Source organism: Physeter macrocephalus, chromosome 14, assembly GCF_002837175.3.
Source record: "Physeter macrocephalus isolate SW-GA chromosome 14, ASM283717v5, whole genome shotgun sequence".
NCBI classification, from domain to species: Eukaryota; Metazoa; Chordata; class Mammalia; order Artiodactyla; family Physeteridae; genus Physeter; species Physeter macrocephalus.
In genome coordinates, this window is record NC_041227.1 from 80600570 (window position 1) to 80619040 (window position 18471).

The 18471-nt window shown below is 64.5% G+C and overlaps 1 protein-coding gene across 4 annotated transcripts in view; it reads left to right on the forward strand.

The window, feature by feature from the left end:
- Positions 1-8631: 8631 nt before the first annotated feature.
- MICALL2 (MICAL like 2) overlaps positions 8632-18471 on the forward strand; it is a 20836-nt gene continuing 10996 nt past the window's right edge. For all 4 annotated transcript variants that reach the window (XM_028499852.2, XM_028499858.2, XM_028499856.2 and 1 more), the window contains exons 1-2: positions 8632-8892; positions 17054-17102. In XM_028499852.2, coding sequence (XP_028355653.1) covers positions 8750-8892; positions 17054-17102 — 192 coding nt within the window. In that variant the 5' untranslated portion in view covers positions 8632-8749. The remainder of the gene's footprint in view (positions 8893-17053; positions 17103-18471) is intronic.

An 18471-nucleotide genomic window follows, 5' to 3' on the forward strand; every position in this document is an offset into this window, starting at 1 on the left:
TGGACAGACCCTTGTGGGGTGGGGGGTGGGGGGGGTGTCCCTGCTTCCATGCACACCAGGGACAGGGCTGTGCCCCTAGCCCCACAGGCCCCTGGTCGGCCACGGCCTTGCCGGCCTCCCTTCTCCCCGTCCTTGCTTCTCACCAGCCTCCCTGCTCCCCTGAGCCCGACGGCTCGGCCGCCACGCCGCTGCCGTGTGACAGCCCTTCAGCACCCAGATCCTGCCCGTTCCTTGGTGGAGCCCCAGGACCCCCTGTCCCGTCTGGCTTGTTTCTTGGCCCCCGGTGTGTGGGCTCTTGCTCGGACACGTGGAACTGGCCTTTGGCCGCTGGCAGCTCCTGCCCCACTGCAGGCCCTGCAGAGAGGGACCTGGAGCTGAAGGGCCCCCTCCTGCCTCCTGCCCTGGGTGCCCTAGCAGGAAGTGCCATGCCACTTGCAGGCTGCCACGGCCCTGCCCGTCTGGGCTTGGGTGACAGCTGTTGGGACACCTGCACGCCCCACAGTGCCGCTGCCTCACCCGGAGCCGGGAGCACAGGCCCCCTGGGGTTGGCGAGGGTGGGGCTGGGGCAGTTCACGCATGACCCTGGGCTGTGTGAGGGCCCAGCAGGCGGAGAGACAGGCGCTGCGGGAGCCCTTGGACCACCTTCCCGCCCAGTCCCAGCAACGTCAGGGCCGAGGCCTGGGGGCGCCTGGGGCTGGGGGAGCGGGGATTCCGACCACCCTCCGCCTTCGCCTTTCTGCGGGCAAAGGCCGACATCCCGGCAGGGCTGCGGGCGGGTGGCTGGCGCACGGGCGGTACCCACAGAACCGCGCTTGCCAGCCTGGGCGCTGCAGCACTGCCTGCCAGGTGGGGGGGGCAGCGGGACCCTTGGGGACGGCCCGTGGGAATGGGCGGTGGTGCGTGGAGGGTGCGGGCAGAGCGGACGTGCAGGGCAGCACTCCTTGGGTGGTCCCCGTTGCCATGAACACCGTCCAGCCGGCCCCGTCTTACACACGTGCGCCCTGCCCAGGGCCTCGGGGAGAAGGGGCCCGGGGGGCCCAGTGGATGGCGGGCCCGGGCGTGGGTGTGCATGTGTGTGGGGTGAGTGTGGGCTTGTGGAGGCCGGGTGAGCTCCCGCGGGGTCAAGGCCACCTGACCTGCTCCTGTCTACACGGCGTGAGTGGGGAGCTGGAGTGCCAGCTCCCTGTGTGCGCCTGAACCCGGAGCCTGTGCCCCGCAGAGCGCAACGGGGCTTGGCTGCTGAGCGGGGAGGCCCGAGGTACAGGAGCACAGCCAGGTAGAACCTTCTGGATCCCAACTCTGCTGCCTCAGCTCAGCACCCAGCCACGTCCACTGAGAAGCCCAAGCTTGCCACGTTCTCTCCTGCCACGGGGCCTTTGCTCTCCCCGCTCACTGCACACCGTGCCAGCTCTCACTCCATCAGCTCTCGGCTCCTGTGGCACCTCCTCCAGGAAGGCTTCTTTTTTTTTTTAATGTTTATTTATTTTTATTGGCTGCATCAGGTGTTAGTTGCGGCACATGGGATCTTGCGTTGCTGTGCGTGGGCTCTTTGTTGCAGTGCGCGTGCCTCTCTCCAGTTGGGGCGCGCAGGCTTATTAGTCGTGGTGTGCGGGCTCAGTTTCTTGCTCTATGCCACACTGGGGGGTGAGGGGTCTGGCTGGGTGGTTGGAGTTGTCAATCCAACCAGGGTCTGCCTGGCCTGGGGTTGTGCAGAGCAGGTGAGGGAGGAAGTGAAGTCCAGTCTGCTCCAAGAGCCCAAAGCCCCAGACCTGGCGGGAGCCGGGCTGGGGTCAGGCCGGGGGGCTGGGGCAAAGACGTGAGGTCAGCCCGTGTGTCCCACCCCAGCCTGCAGCCCCGGGCTCTCCACAGGGGCTGCTCTCGCCTGGCTCACAACCTGCGAGGCCTGGGAAGTTGACGTGTCCAAGGTCAGGTTGGGGAAGGGGCTCCAGGAGTGTCAGGAAGGAGGAGAGGTGGAGGGGGCGGGGCGGAGCCCACCTGGGCCTCTGTCCTGGCACATGACCCTGGCAGCTGAGCTCCCCTCTCTGGGCCTCCGCCTCCCTCTCGTTAAGAGGGGCTGTGCTCACCCACTGACAAGAAAACGAGGCGTCCGCCCGGACCCCACGGTCCTCTTCGCTCTGGGGGAGGGGAGGCCCCCCCAGGGAGGATCAAAGGGCACCCCATCAACCAGCTTCAGCAGGTGGGGAAGGATGGGACCAGGTGTGGCGTTGCCATGGTGATGGGCTCGCCTGTTTCCTTCATGTTCAGTCCTGGGAAGGGGTGAACCCTGACCCTCAAAACAGGTCAGACAGCCAGCAGCCGGGCAGAGGGCCAGAGAGGCGTGGGCAGCTGGGGCCCCAGGGCCCCCAGGTCTCCCCACGAGGGTTCCCAGCACCAGGGCCCCCACGTTCGCCCTGGGAGGGCTGGCTTATGGCCCCAATTCACAGATGAGGGCAGTAAGACCCAGTTAGTTGTCCAAGGTCACGTGGGGTAGAACTGCCCAGGGGTTCTGAACCAGGACCCTCCCCTCTCCCCTGTTTTCTCCCTCAGAGCCACTTAGAACTCTGACCCGGGCCGCGGAGGAGCCGCGGAGGGGTTACTTCGGGTGTCTTGGCAGGGAGGGGTGTGGCTTGAGGGCTCTCCCAGGGCCTGCCCGCCCCATGCCTCCCTGGGGAAGGAGGACAGGCAGGCAGAACTGGAGTCCAGGTCTCACCCTGGAGGCCTGTCCCCAGCCCAGGCCCAGGCGGGGCCCCCAGGGGGACCAGAGGTCAGGCCCCACAAGGCTCGTGCCCGGGGTAGTCGGGGAGGGCTATTTCAGGGAGGTGGAGGGTCGAGTGGGGGCTGGAGGACGAGGTAGTGTTGGAGGCCGAGCGGGAGTTTTCCAGGTGAGGAGACTCCGTTTGCCCACCTGCGCCGTGGCTCGGAGCCCTCATCACGTGGGGGTGGCGAGCCCAGAGCCCTGGCCTCCTGTCTGTGCCCCCGGGCGTGAAGCGTGGCCCGGAGGGGACTGTGGGGCTCAGCGGCCGTTTGTCCGGTGGGTGGGCGCAGGCCCCATGCAGGGAGAGGAGTGCTATGGGGCGGGACTTCCGGCTGCAGAGCCCGGGGCCCCACTGACCCCTGGGACGGAGGAAGCAGCTGCTGCCTGCCACCTGCTCGGCAAACCTGGGCCAGACTCCTGGGGGCCTCCCGAGACGCCGGGTCCCAAAGACCCCTCGGACCCCTTCATCCCGGGTCCACATCGCAGACGGCACCCCAGGCGCCCACAGGCCAGAGCGTGAGCCAGGAGAGCCTGTGGGACGGCAAAGCACACGGCGGCAGGAGCTGGGGGGCCGCCAGGTCAGAGGCCGGGGTTCAGGTCCCCCCGCCCCAGGCCCCCCACCCTGGGCGCCCTCGCCCTGAGTCTCTGTGTTCCGCCCCTGGAGTCTGCCAGTCCTGCTCCTTTCAAGGCCAGGGGCAGCCGCGACTGACCTCTCACCCCCAGACCTGGGGCAGGTAAGTGGAGGCACCCCGGGGCTCCGAGGCCAGCTCAGCGCTCCCTCACCACGGCCTTGGGCAAACCACTCGCCTCTGCTTCCGTATCTGTCAAAGGGGTGTCTCAGGGCACTGTGAGCACGGAGGAAGTGCTGGGTGAAGGGTGTCTGTCATCGTGACCTGCTTTATGAACAGAGAGGTGCTGTGGTCTGGCCAAGGACACACAGCTGGTGGAGGCAGGGCCAGGCTTCCTTCCGCCCTGGTCCTGCTCCCTGGCGCCCCTGCCAGCCCCTGCGCGCCGGTGATGGGACAGGAGGGCCAGGCCCCATTACAAGGGGTTCCTGTAAATGGCGTGAGAAGGATTCATAACGTATTTGTCACACGTCGTCGTGGTAGCCAAAAATGATCTGTAAACGTGCGGTAAATGTTTTATAATGTTTTTGTAACCCGTTATAAATGATAAATGGCAGACTATAGATGCCGGATCAAATATTTATAACGCATTGTGTGCAGTGTTGGGCTGCTGCAGTTCGGGAAAGCCATTAATAATAAAGGGGATGGAAATGTAAAAGTTACCAACATGCCCAGCAAAGCCATTTATAATGAAATGTAAAATTTGGCTGTTGGAAGCAACCCACGAGCCCCAGCCGAAGCACCGGCCAGGTTCCCCCGGAGCCCGGGGAAGGAGCGGGTTGTGAATTATTTGTGAGCTGTTCGGACTAGAACGTGTACTATCCATAGCACGCTGTATAAGTATGCACAAGGCAGCATGCATTATTCATTGGGCCTAATTAATTAATGGGTGGCCCCTTAAAATGGGGTGTCGCAGCTTCCAGCTCCCTCCTGCCTGGGGTGCGGGCATCCACAGCCGCCTGCGTGAGCCGTTGGCTGACCCAACCGTGGCCTTGGGAACTGGGGAATGAGGGGACACCCCTTGGGTGCCCTGCCGTGAAGCCAGCGTGACCCCCCCAAGGTGGTTCCGCTGCAGGCGGCAAGGGGCTGGCATCCCTCTGGGGGGCTCTGCTTACCACCCTCGAGCATCCGCCTCTCACAACCACAGTGGCCATGAAAATTAATTGTTTTTCATGGATCGAGCTTGAGGAAAGCCAAACCTAGATAGCGCTATTTGCCTTGTTCACTTATTTATTAAAGGTGAGGTGCGCGGGGTGCGATGGTGACGTGAATGATATCCTGAACTAGTCCAGACCAATCAATGTAAAGACAGGCGGCATCGATCGCAATTACCTGGCTAGGTAATACTGTTACCGCGGCAGGGAGCCGCATTTCCACAGCTCAGCCTGGTGCTACTGGGGATGAGGGCCCCCACCTAGCTGTGAAGGCGCAGAGAAGTGAGGGTGACGGGGCAAAGCTGCTGAGCGGGGCTGCCGACCCAGACCTGGCCCGCTGGAGTCCAAGCAGGTCTTTGGCACAAGCCGGGGCTCCCGGTTCTGTTGTGTGTGGCACTCGTTTCCTGAGACACCCCTGCAGCAGAGGTTCTGTGGGCAAGTCAGTTTGGGAACCCCTGTGTAGCGTGGCCGCTCCCTTGGGAGTCACGGTGCACGGCAGGGGATGAAGGCTCTGAGAAGTGCTGGGGGAAGGGCCGCACGGGTGGACGCCTCCCCCCCCACCCCGCCCCGTCTTTCTCTCGCCCCCGACTGCCTCTCCTGCTTTCCCTGCTCTGCCTTGGAGGCTCAGGGCACCGCCAGGTCTGCTGTGTGTGGACAGGCGCCCCCGATTATGTTCCAGCTCAGGCCATCAGCCTTGGTCAAATCTGTTACTTGGGGTTCAATCTACCAGTTAAAGGGTCTACAGACCCCACCCCACCACTTCAAGGTGTCGTGCCCATTCCCACCACCAAGAACCATCCTAGGGGCCCAGTAGGTGGCGCATCCTCCAGGAGCTGGCTTTTTGGATGCAAATTAGTGCTGCCCTGGTCCGGATCGTCCCTGGGTTCCCAGCAATGTCCTTGCCAGCCTTCCTCCCAGGGAGGGGCCCCCATCATCGCCGAGGGGTCTGAACACGTGGTGGAAAGCAGGAGGGGAGGAAATCGAGACCACCTGGACTGGAAGTTCGGACCCAGACAAGGGCAGCCGGGGCAGGGCGGTGGCCCGGGCTGACCCGGGTTCCTCGGGCACTCCACCATGCCGGGTCCTAGGTCCCAGCTCTGCCTGGCTGATCCGCTGCTCTGCTCTCTCCTCAGAACCTAATTTCCTTGAGCTGCAGAATGGGTAGGGTCAACCCACTTTAAAGAGCGGCTTTAAGCATTAAGTGAGAAAATGGGTGTGAAAATGCTAGAAGCCCTCCCGGACACTTTCTCTAGCCCCACCCCGCCTCCTGCCCAGTTCCTCCATTCCTCGGATACTCCTCTGTGACTTCGTTCCTGCTGCAGGGCCTCTGCCTGGGACGCTCTTCCCTTTCCTCCGTGACAAGCCAATTCCCACTTACCCTTCAGGTCTCAGTTCTCATGTCCCCTCCCCGGGGAAGCCATCTCCCGCCTCTGGACCAAGACAAGGGCCCCTTCTTCACCATCTAATGGCATTGTGTGTCCCTTGGAGCACTGTCACAGGGGCAATTTTGCATTTACCTGTGTATGTGTATCAGTCAGGGTAAGAATGCTAGCTGCTGTAACAAACAGGTCCCAAAGTTCCAGCAACTGGACCCAGCCTGCATTTCTCACTCACCCAGAGGCCAATCTGGATGTCCCCTGTCAGTGATGACCTTCTGCCTGACCCTGCAGTGTCCAAGCTCGTCCACCTGTGGCCCCAACATCTAGTAGGTCCTTTGCCTCCAGCCAGCAGACCAGGGAAGATTTAGAGTGTGAGATGCATCCATCACCTCCATTGGCCAGAACTCAGCCACAACAGCCCCACTGACCTGCAAGGGAGGCTGGAAACATTGGACCAGGCATAGGAAATGGCAAGTGCTGAGATCCTGGGGCGGTCGTAGAAGGGGAGATGGGAGAGGTAACAATGGCCCATGCTGAGGACAGTGCTTTCCTTGTGAGGAGGAGGGGCTGGAGAAGTGGCAGGGGCAAGTTCTGGCTCCCATGGTCATCAAAGATTTTGTGTTGAGAATGGACTGCAGGTGGCAAGCCAGAAGCAGAACCATGGTTAGAAGATTCCTGTAGAAATCCAGGCTCACACCAGCCTGTGGCTGTGGAGGGGGTGGCAGTGGTCAGCTTCCTGCAGGACAGGATGTGGGCAGTGAGAGGACAGGGGCCAAGGAGCTTGCCCCGGCTGGTGGCCCCAGCAGCTGGCAGGACGCCATGGGCCGGCTGTGGGTGGGGCTGGTTGGGGGTCTGGGAGGACCAGGAGTGGCTGAGTGCCCGAGGCAAGAGGGGTGGAGGCTCTGAGGCCAGCAGGGCAGGGCAGGCCAGGGAGCAGCTGGAGATGTGATAAGGGGCCCGGACTTCATTCAGAGCGCTGCAGAGGCCAAGCAAGGAAGGGCTTATCCAACTGGCTTTCTAGAAAGATCCCTTGGCTGCTGGGGAGGGGTGGACTATGGTGGCCAGAGGGCAGGAGGGAGCCGAGGGAGACTGACCAGTGGCCAGGGGCAAGATGTTGGTGGCCGCAGTGGGGAGAAGTGGGCAGGCTGGGGGTGTCCTGGATTGGGGGGCCCTGGAGAGGAGCAGGGCCGGCAGACGGACGTGCTGTGTGTGAGGTGCTGATGGGGACACCACCACAAATGCCACCTCCCAAGTCACTGTCCCCAGAGGCGGCCACGTGGTGGCCAGTGGGGGCAAGAGTGCAGCTTAAACTCCTCAAAATCAGAGCTCTGGCCACCTCCTCTTCCTTCTGAGCCTCCAGCGCTGTCTGCCTCTCGTCCAGCCCTGTGACCACCGCCCCCCCCTTTTCTGGACCTTGGCCTTACCCGACCTCACCGGCTTTTCCAGTTCTCCTAAATGCTGCCCTGGGGGTCAGGAAAACCCACTTGGCTCCTGGTTCTGGGACTAGCCACCAGTCCAACTGAACTGGCAGGACATTGCCCTTTGTCCTCTAGCTGGGAAACCCCAGCAGGTCAGGGCAGCATCCACAGCCAGCGACAGTCCCAGGTCACAGGGGCTCCCTGTCTAGCACCTGCTTGCCCCCTGTGACGGGGAGCTCACCACCACAGGGTCCCGCTGCAGGAAAGAGCTGGCTCTGGACTGGAAGACTGTCTCCGCTCCTGCGAGTGGGCACAGAAGCCACCCTGTCCCCCTGCCAGGCCTATCTCAGGAAAACACCTTCCCTCCTGCCAGGCCCTGTCTAGACAAGCCCTGGGCCTGGGGCCGGGTGGGCGGGGTCACTTCACTTATCTGGTGTCAGTGTTTCTGGCTGTCTGTACCCATGCCCACAGACAGGTTTCCCCGAGAATGTGGAGGGGAGCAGCCCAATAACTGAGGTCCCCACAAGAGGTACTTTTCCTTAACGACTTGGGTCACAGATGCTCAAAGTGGAAAACTGGGAAACAGATCAGGACACCAAGACCCCCAAGGGGTCTCAGGCCCGAGGAGCTGCCCGTGAGCACAGGCTGCAGGCGGGGAGACTCCTGGAGGGAGCCGCCCCACCCGCAGGGCCACCTCGGGCACCATGCCCCTTCCCCAGCCTCAGCTGCCTCTTCCGTGAATCCTGAATCCGGGAGATTCACATGCCCGCCGGCAGGAGAGGGCGGATGGGAAAGTCCTTTCAAAGCCCAGAAATGCGACGGGCGTAACTGCTGAGCTCCGGGAGCGGGTGGGGGCCACCGGCCGGCCTGCCCGGCTGCACCTCGGGCAGATCTCAGTTTCCGCGTCTGTAAAGTGGCCTTGACCGCACTGCTCCAGGAGGGTGGTGGTGGCAGAGGCGTTGAAAAGAAAGACAGTCTTGAAGCCTCCCGCGGACCCCTGGGAGGGAGGGAGGCGAGTGGCAGGCGGGGCCTTGGGCGTGGTCTATAGGGGGCGGGGCCTGCTCGAGGCCGGAGCCTTCCCCTGGCCTGGTGGGGTCGGGGCCGGTCCTGGCTCGGGGGCGGGGCCTTTCCGGGGCGGAGCCTGGCCAGGAGGAGTGGGACCTTATGGGGCGGGGCCTTGTGTGGCGGGGGCGTGGCCGGGAGGAGCGGCGCCTGGAGGGCGGGGCCTTGTGGTGGCGGAGGCGTGGCCTTGCCGGGGGCAGGGGCTGGCGGGCTGAGTCCGCCTAGCTCTCGCCGGCTCCTAGTCCTCCGGGCGCTCTGGGGCGGGCTCCTCGTCTGCCCCGGGCTCGGGCCGGGCCGCAGCCCCCGGCAGCGCTCTCGGAGCCCCGGCGCCGGCCGGGCGGACGCCGCTGCCCTCATGGCGGCCATCACAGCGCTGCAGCAGTGGTGCCGGCAGCAGTGCGAGGGCTACCGGGACGTGAGCATCACCAACATGACCACGTCGTTCCGCGACGGCCTGGCCTTCTGCGCCATCCTGCACCGCCACCGGCCCGACCTCATGTGAGTGCGCCCGCTCCCCGCGCGCCGGCCTCCGGCGGGGCGACTGAGGCCGGGCAGCTCGGACGGGGGGCGGGGCAACGGGCAGCAGTCAGAACGCCCGGCCCGGGGCCTGGTGGGACGCTCTGGGGCCGAGCGGAGCCGGACCCTGCAGGCACGCCCACCCCGTGGCCCCTGCAGGGCCTCAGTTTGCCCGGCCACCAAGTGGAGCTGGGCCGGAGCCAGGACGTCCGGCCGCCCCCGCTGGCTTAGTCAGTCCGTGACTCAGGCCAGCGTCCTGGGCTCCGGCCACGGCCAGCCCTCCCCTTCGGTCTCCCTGGGAAAGGGTCAGCATATTCTGGGCCCTCTGAGGCCCCCACTGTCCTGGGACCTACCTACCAGATCAGGGGGTGGGGGACACTCGGGTCTTTCTGTGTGGTACTGGCCGTCCCCCAGCCTGTTCCGGCACCTTTAGGAATGCAGCCCAGGGTCACTGTGGGGGAGGGGCCGATGCGGAGCAGGAAGCTTGAGACACCCACCCCCCCTCAGGTCCCCTTGGCCGGGCCTCCTTACGCTAGGGTGATGGGGCATAAGATGGGAGCCTTGGGAGGTGGGGCGGGGAGGGGGCTAGGTCGTCTCCCCCCAGGAGGGTCTAGGGGTCGAGGCTGGGAGCTTGGCCCTGCCTTGTTGCCAGATCTTGTCCCCGCCCTGGACCCCCACTCCGTCTGTTATTCCCTCAGCAAACGCTCTTTGGCTGTGACTGGGACCCGACCTGCTGGGACAGCTCTGTGCTGTGAGGCCCTGGCCCCCCTGCCTCGTGAGAATTCACAATGTGTAAAGCTGCCAGGGAGGGTGCCTGGGCTGGGCGGATGGAGGCTCAGGAAGGGTGTCCTTGGAAGACGCCTCCTGGAAAAAGCATGCTGTTTGTTAAATGTTAAAAGTGTTCTCCTGAGAAGTCATGGCTGGAACCAGGGGTGGGTGGAGCGTGTTTGCCAGGGAGGGCTCCGGCTGGGAGCAGCCAGAGGCAGCACCTTCTCAGTGCTGCCCTTGGGCCTCTTGCTGTACAGACGGGGAAACTGAGGCCCAGCGAGGAGACAGCCTGTTCAGGACACAGAGCATGTCAGGCAGAACCAGGGCTGGCACATGGGGCTCCTCCCCTGCACCCAGATGTCCGCTGTCCCCCCAGGGACTGTCCCCAAGCACCGCCCTCTATGGGGAAGCTAGTCTTAAGAGGCCTGCATGGATTTCCTCCTCCCGCCTGCGGTTGTGAAATACATCTGTGGAGCCGCGTGGGGAGCCCTCTCTGCTCCCTGCCCGCGAATTTGCCTTAGTTGCCCTCAGAGCCAGATGTCGGGGCAGCATGCGCTTCCACTCTGAACACCCGAAGCTGGGCTTTGATTGTGGGGGGCTGGGGCGCAGCGTCATGGAGCCCAGGGCAGGCGGGGTCCCCGGGAGGCGGGCTGGCGGCTGACCCCAGGCAGCCCGGACCGGGTCAGCGGGAGAGGTCTGCCGTTGGCGGGAAAGAGGGTGCCGCCCTCTGCCAGCCCAGCAACCTCAGGACGCCGCGCGGGTGTAAATGGAGATTTGGGGCCTTTCCGAGCCCCAGGAGCTTCCATGTGTTCCCAGCTGTGCTGGGGTTAAAGGCCTGTGTGTGTGTGTGTGTGTGTGTGTGTGTGCGCGCGCGCGCGCGCGCGTGTGTGCGTGTGTGTGTGTGTGCTGGGGTTAGAGGGGTGTGTGTGTGTGTGTGTATAGTAGCATCAGTAGTTCTTTTTCCAAATGATTTTTCCTGCAGACTCAACAAATAAGACTGAATAAAGCATAAGTACAGAACAAAAGTGGAATGCCTCAAGAACCTTCTGCCCTCCTACCCCTTTCTCCATCATCATCAGAACCCCAGGGGTCCCCAGAGCACCATCCTAAAATCTGCCTCTCAGACCCTAGAGAACTTGGCTATCTCACTTAGTGGCTGCTGGCTGGGGTTAGAGGGGGGTGTGTGTGTGTGTGTGTGTGTGCTGGGGTTAGAGGTGTGTGTGTGTGTGCGCGTGTGTGTGTGTGTGTGCGCGTGTGTGTGTGTGCGCGCGCGCACCTGTCCCAGCACGCACTGCCCGCGGGTGATCGCAGGTGTGCACGTGGGTGTGTCCACATGCTGGCACAAGCTGGTGTCTTACAGCAGTTCACGTAACCATTATTGAGTGCCTGCTGTATACGCAGCACTGTGTACTGTACCAGGTGGCCTTGGCTCCTGCCTCAGGGAGTGACGGTTTAGGTACAGAGACAGACGGCAAACAGATAAATGAACAGAAGCTCAAGGCAGCTCCAGAGGGTGGTGAAGGCTGGGCAGGGAGGACCTGGGAGGAGGAGGAGGCCGCACCCTCGCACACGGGAGTGAGTTATCTCACTTACTGCTGGCTTGGTCATTGGTCACCTGCCCCCACTGGACTTTCAGCTCCAGAGGGTGGGGATGTCTGTCTGCTTTGTTCACTGCTGTGTCCCCGGTGCCTGGATGACGTCTGGCGCGTGACAAACGCTCAGTAGTTAACAGCACGCAGTCGGAGGTCTGTGGATGAGGGCGGGCCGCTTGGGGCCCAGCAAGTATGGCCGTTGCTGCCAGGTGAGGGCTCTGCAGGTGCCTGGGAGCAGCCGGCAAGGGGAGGAGGAGGCCACGGGGGCGGCGAGGGAGGCACGTGGCCACACTCAGGGAAGGCCACCAGAGGCTGGGGGCGGCAAGGAACAGAATCTCCCCCTGAGCTTCCGGAGGGAGCTTGGCCCTGCGGACACCTTGATGTCAGACTTCTGGCCTCCAGGCTGGGAGGGACAGAATAAACGTCTGTTATTCTAAGGCGCCCAGTTTGCGGACGGTCATTGAGGCAGCAGTGGAGAACCAGTCAGGCTCCCGTACGTGGTGGGGCCCAGAAGGGGCTCCGCATTTACTGGCTGATGGGATCCCGTGCGTGTGGGCCCCTGTGTGTCACGGGCCTGTGTCTGTGCCTTAGATACCCCTCGGCCACCTCTGGTCCCGCCGAAGCCTCTGGGCACGTTGGTGGCTGGGGGAGGCGTGGTCTCACCAAGAAGCCCTGAGGCACCCCACCGGCCCCCAGTGGTGCGCGAGGGGGAGGAAACACGCAGGAACCTCGTGGGGTGGGTGACACTCACCCCACCCTCCCCATCCTGTGAAGACCCTCCGGCAGCAGGAAAGTGGACATCCTGTCTCCCTGTCTCCTAGCTTCGCCACCAAGAAGTCCTTCCCTTTCTCTCCTCCCTGTCCTTCCTGCTCCTGTGAGCCTGTTTCCTCCTGGCCCCAGTGGAGGGGAGCGCTGTGAAAGGAGGAGCTGGGCGCTGAGCCCGCGGGTGGGAGCTGCGGCTGCCCGGCTGTCCTCGCGCTGGCTCTGTCCACCGGGATCTGCGCGTTCACCTGCGCCCTGCACTGGTCGCCCCCCGGGGACAGGGGGACACGGACAGGTGTGCGTGCGGCTCTCAGGCTCACCAGGGATCCGCCGGCCCATCCCCGCCCCTGGCCGCCCGCCGGGCCCACCCCGTAGCTGTAGGTTTCGCAGGTGGGCCTGGAGGTGCCCGCCCGCCCGCAGGGTCTGTTTCCCCAGTGACGCCACATCCGCCCAGCAGCCCAGCAGCCAGGTGAGCACAGGAGCAGGAACCGCTCAAAACAAACACACCCTTCCTGCCTCCGGGCAGTAAACCTGTGGGGCTGGAGTGTTCCTTCCCCTCTAGCCAGACCAGGAGGGACTGAAGCTCCAGGAGGCCGGCGGGCAGGCCAGACGCCAGGGCGGCAGCCCTTCCCAGAGGCAGGGGCTGGGCTTCCTTCTCCAGGGCCTCGGGGCGGGAGGGGTGCTGGAGGCCGGCCCTCCGTGGGAGCTGCGGAGGGGTCGGGGCTCAGGGGGTGGGTTCTGTGTAAACTCACTGGGCCTCCCCCGCTCCTCAGTCCCGTGGGGGGCGCCCTGACCTTTCCCTGCAGCTCTGGGGCCCCCGCCAGGCTGGGCCACAAGTTGGGGGTGGCTCCCTGGCTGCTCTTGGAGACGCACCCGTCGTGGGTGTCAGGAGACTCACTCCCGGAGGCCCGCACCCGGAAGCCGCTTCCTGGTCCAGAGCAGAGGGGGCTGGGCCGCGGGTACGGGGGTACGGGCTGGCCTCCCCTCCCACGCTGGCTTCGTGGTCAGCAGGAAGCCGCCTGGGGACAGAGGCCTCTGTTCTTGGCCTGAGGGCCTGCAGCTGCGAAGGGGCTCGGGCCCCACGCCCCCCTGACTCCCCCTTAGGCCACTGCAGGAGCCCCGGGCTGACCCCTCCTGGCTGGGCCCCGGTCGGGGTCGGGGTCGGGGTCGGGGTCTGCGCCAGCCTGAGGAAGGCCTGCAGCAGGGGGGACCTTTCCTCCCCGCCTCGCCTCAGGCGACTCTTCCGTCCACTCCTCCCTGGCTCTGTCCGCCCTCTCCCCTGGCCTCTTCCAGGGTGTCTACCTTGGTGTCTCTGTCCCTGAACCCCGCCTCCCCACTTCTGCCCTGTGGGCTCTCCTGTCTCATCTCTGGGCACTTTGGTCCCCATGTCTCCCTCCATCTGTATTTCAGCCTCTCTGTCTGTCTGTCTGTCTCTCACTCTCCCTCTCTGCTCGCCTTCGCGGTGGGATTAACTCCAGATGTGCTGGGGATGCCCGGAAAAGAGGCTGGGCTTCTGTCATCTCCCCCCGCACCCCACTCCGCCCCCAGTCCCAGCACCCACCCCCGTGCAGTTGCATTTAGTTCCAGGAAATAAACAGTGTGAGGTCAGCTCTCCAGGAATTTGGAAGGGGGTACATATTCCCAAGGGCCCCCGAGGCGTTGGGGGCAGGAGGAGGTCAGCAGCCCTGGTCAGCTGTGGCCAGCGGGAAGCAGGCCGGGAGGGGCCGTGCGTGCCTCGGGCTCTCTCAGCCAGGCCCGGCGCCGGCCAGGGCAGGGCACACAGACCCCGTGAGCTCATTCATCAGGCCGGTGCCGGAAGGCCCCTCACTCAGCAAGCACTGGACAAACTAACTCATCAGCAGTGCTCACAGGGTGCCAGCTGTGTGCCTGGCCCCAGGCAGGTGCCTTGGAGTCATTACCAGATTTTTATTTTTTTATTTTTGGCCATACCAAGCGGGTTGTGGGATCTCAGTTCCCTGACCAGGGATCGAACCCGTGCCCCCTGCAGTGGAAGCGCGGAGTTCTAACCACTGGACCACCAGGGAATTCCCAGAACATCCCTGATTTTAAATACAGGAGTTCACCTAAAAAAATGATCTCCCTGGGGAGGGTGCCCCGGGTCCCCGCCCGCCGGTGCGCAGGTTCTCGGGTGAAGATGCTGATGCAGTCTGATCCCGCAAGGCCTTAAACGCAAGCCGCCACCTCCCTGAGGTCAGCCCGAGGTATCAGCCCGCGAGGCCTGCTGATCAAGGTCCTGCAAATGGGCGGCTGAGACGACAGAAGGGAGCCTTCCACCCGTTCCGTCCTGGAGCCCAGGGCGGTGTCAGCAGGGCTGGTTCCTTCTGGGGCCTCCGCCCTGGGTGTGCAGACGCTGTCTGCTCCCCACGCTTCCTCCTCGTCCTCCCTCTCCGCACATCTCTGCGTCCAAATTTCCCCTGTTTGTGAGGACACCAGTCATTTTGGATTAGGGCCCCCCAGTGGCCCACTTTAACTTGATTCTGTGAAGTCCCTGTTTCCAAATAAGGTCACGTCCTGAGGTCGTGGGGGTTAGGACTCCATCGGGCCTCTTTTGGGGAACAGTTCAGCCCATCCCACGGGGGGTTCGCCGGCTGGCGGAGACCTGGTCCCGTTGGACTTCCTGACGGGGACGGGCGGGCCTCTCCTTGGCGCTCTCTGAAGGGCTTTGCGAGGCAACTCTGACCCCTCGCCCGTCTCCGCCAGCCCGCTGGCCTCAGAGCTCCGGCCCCGCAGCTCTCAGGGACCACGCTCATGCCGGCGGAAGCCCCTGCCGAGGGGACGTGAGCTCAGGCCTCGGAGATGGGCAGGGGCACGGGGTGCTTGGAGGGGGCTCAGTCTGGGAGGGCCGCGCTGGTCACGGGACTGGCCAGGCTAGCCCGGCCCAGCCGTGGAGCCTTGCGGGTCCAGGGAGGCAGCTTGGCTTTGGTGCTGAGGGTGGTGGTCCTTGAACTTGAGTGGAAGGGCAATTCTGCACCCTCTGGCCAGCATGCCTTTGACCCTGCTCAGGGGGGCTGGCACCGCGTCGTGGCGCCCCGATTTCCGCTGAGCTATGAGGCCCTCACTCTGGGTCTGCAAGCAGGGAGGGCGCTGGGGGCAGCTGGCTGCCCCAGATCGCAAGACGGAGGCGTTGCAGCCCCCCGGGGGGACCGAGGCCAATGCAGGGGGCAGGGGGCTTCCTTCTCCTTCTTGTTTGGAGACAAAACAGACCTTGTTTTCCTGCCCTCCAGCACCGGGCATCTTGCTGAGGACACGGCCGTTTCGGTCAGTGACCCAGGGCAGGTCTGGAGAAGAGATTGAGCTTTCAAAGGGGTGTAGGGGGAGGGAGAGAGAGGCACTCCCGAGACCCCAGTCGCTGAGGATGGAGGGGCCTGCGCGGCTGAGAGCCCCCGGGGTGGCGGACGGGGCCCAGCCCCTCCACGTGGCCGTGGACGTCGCTGGGTGTCGGGCTGCCACGCCCACCCTCCCGCTCCTCCGGTCATCTGTCCCCCGCAGACAGGTCTGTCCGCCGTCCTGTCCTGGGCACAAAGCGCCCTCTGTTCTCCTGGGGTGGTCTCACATCTGGAACACGTTACCTGCGAGGTGGTCCAGGCGGAGACTGGGAGGCTTCTTCCCGAAGAGCCGGGCAGGTTGAGGAACACGGCAGCTGGAGGCCGATGGGGCCCTGAGGCGGGAGGTGGGCAAACCGCAGCCCTGTCCTGTCCTCCCGCCCCCGATGTGTGGCCAAGGGCCAGCCGCCGCCCCAGCCTCAGTCTCCTCATCTGTGTCATAGGCCTCTCGGGACGTCACAGGGTCAGACAGCACGGCGGGATGAGTCGGGATGCGGCCCCCCTGCCCTGCCCCCGGCTCTCCCCTGTGCCACGAGGCTTCCGGAGCAAGCCAGCTGACCCCAAAGCGGCAAGGCTGCCGCCCAGCACATGGACAGACAGACAGACAGATCTGTGTTTAACCGGCCCTCCCGACGGCGTTGGGCCGCGTAGCCGAACGTCCGTGCTGGGCCGGCCGCCTGCTGGGGTCTGGCTGTGTTTTCCGGTCAGAGCGTCCCCCCGGGTGTCCTGTGCGGGGCGTGTGTGTGGAGTGCCGGGACCGGCCTGGAGCTGGCGCTGGGCTTCTCCTGCTTTCGGAACGATCGCTGTGCTCCTGGCCTCTCCGGGGAGGCCTACCATTCTGGCCGGGCCTGGGGCCCCTGCACCCCTATGGTCAAGTGTGTGGGGGAGGCACCGGGGGCTCTGATATTCTCAGCCTGAGGGTCTGCCCCCTCGGGGGGACGGCTGGGCACCTGGTGGGCACGTTCGAACCCCAAACACCGGGACGCTGGGGCCGAGGCCCTGCTCTGGTCCTGCTTTCCCACTGTGTGACCCCAGGCGAGTCATGGAGCCTCTCTGTGCCACATCGCCTCATCTGTGAGAGGCGGGCGTTGCGGCGTCTGCAGGCGCGAGCTGATATTTTTCAAGAGCTGGGAACAGCAGCGCTTATGGGAGGCGCTGGGTAAATAAAGCGAGTGGTGGGAACCAGGAGGTGGGACGAGGGCCCGCTTGCCCTGACCAGGGGGCAGCGTGGAGCTCCGCCCACAGGAGCCCCTCAACCCCAGCACAGCGGCCTCCCGTGACCCACCAGGCCCGTGAGCGGCCCCCGGGGAAGCAGCCCACCCCGAGCTGGGCCCTGGCTGGGCCGCCCGCTCGGCCACCCAGGGCCTGCTTCCAGCTACACCTAACCGGGCGGCGCAGAGGTGGGGCTCGGCCTCTGCAGGGCGAGGGGTGGAGTCTGCAGCTGGGGGTCTGTGTGCGCCGTTGGGGCCCAGGTCTCGGGAGGCCCAGAGCAGGGCCAGACCCTGAGGCCTGGTGCCCAGCCCTCCCCTCCCCTTGGTCGCTGTGTGACCTCTTTCCTTCACTGCCCCACCCCTGGCCTCGATTTCCCCCTTTGGGCAAGATGACCCCTGAGGCCCTTGTGGCCCCTCCCTTCTTGGACCCTGAGCTACTTTGAACACTTGTGTTTTAATTTTCCAGAAACTTCGATGCCCTCAGGAAGGAAAACATTTACGAGAACAACAAACTGGTGAGTGCCTGCTCAGCCCGGTCTGCGCCGTCCCCAGCCCGTGTCCCAGGGACCCGAGTGGGCCCAACCTCCCCCGGGGTAGCCGCGGAGTCACTGCTGCCCACAGGTGGGCAGGGAGGCCGGGCACTCGCTGCCGGGCTCTACAGCCTGTCCCGAGCTGGGCAGCCCCAGCTCCCCAGAATAGCCCCTGATCTCGTAGCCAGGCCTCCTGGTCCCTCTTTTCTCGGTGGGGAGGGGAGGGTCGGGTCGGACCCTCCTTCCCACCCAAGGCAGAGCGGGGTCAGAGGTGGCTCTGCGGGGCAGGGCCCCCGGGTGGGTCCTGGGATGGACCCGCTCTCAGGCTGGCTGGCTTCAAGTCCCGCCCAGCCATCCTGCTGTGGGACCCCACCCCGTGCCAGCCAGGCTCAGCTTCCCTGCTGCAAAATGAGCTCCAGGAGCCCACGGGGCTGATGCCCAGAAACCGGGCCCGTGTTCTCTGCGCTTCCGCCGTGGTCCCTGCCGGGGTGCAGCCGCGAGCGGGACGCCCGCCCCCGTCAGGTCTGCGAGTCTGGGGGCAGCACCCCCAGCGCTGGCGATTGGAATTTAAATTTAACTTAACTGAGATGAAATAAAATGACACATTCAGTTCCTCAGCTGCACTGGCCACGTTTCAGGCACTCCCTAGCCACGCGTGGATGGCCCAGAGTAGGATGCGTCCACCGTGACAGGGCCGTCGGACCACGCTGACCACGGATAGTGTGTGGGCGGGAACCGGAGCCCCAGGGAAGAGGTGGGGTGGGGGCGCGGTGAGGGGCGGGGATGCTGGGTGAAGGAGCAGGAGAGGGGCTGCAGGGGCGAAGGCTCTGGGGCTGGAGGGCACCAAGCTTGTGGGGAGCAGCCGGGGGGTGCGGCGGGAACAGAGGGGCGGGTGGGCGGGGTGGAGGCTGGGACAGAGAGAGGAGGCTGGGGTGTGGGGGGCTCGGCTTCTCTGAAGGCTGCTGTGCTGTAGGAGCCGCTCCGGTTCCACAGGCTCTGTGCAGAGAGCAGGGTGGGGTTAGGGGGCCGGCGCTGGCAGCCGGAGCGGCCAGCTTCTGGGTATATCAGGTTGCCCGAAGAGTTAGTTCAGGTTTTACTGTAAGATCCTACGGAAAAACCCAAGCGACCGTTTTGGCCGAGTCAATATTTTGAAGGAGTCAGAGGCAACAGGAGGCCTTTTTTCCTTGTGTGGCGGGGTGGCCACTAACGGGGCCCGCGGGGCTGGGAGCCCAGGGGCCTTGTCTTAGATGCACAAAGGTTGAGGTGAGGGTCGTGGTAGTTTAGGGGAGGGCTAGAGTGTGAAGGCAGGAGGCCCTCTGGGCTGGCAGGGCAGGGGAGGGGAGGGAGGGGACGG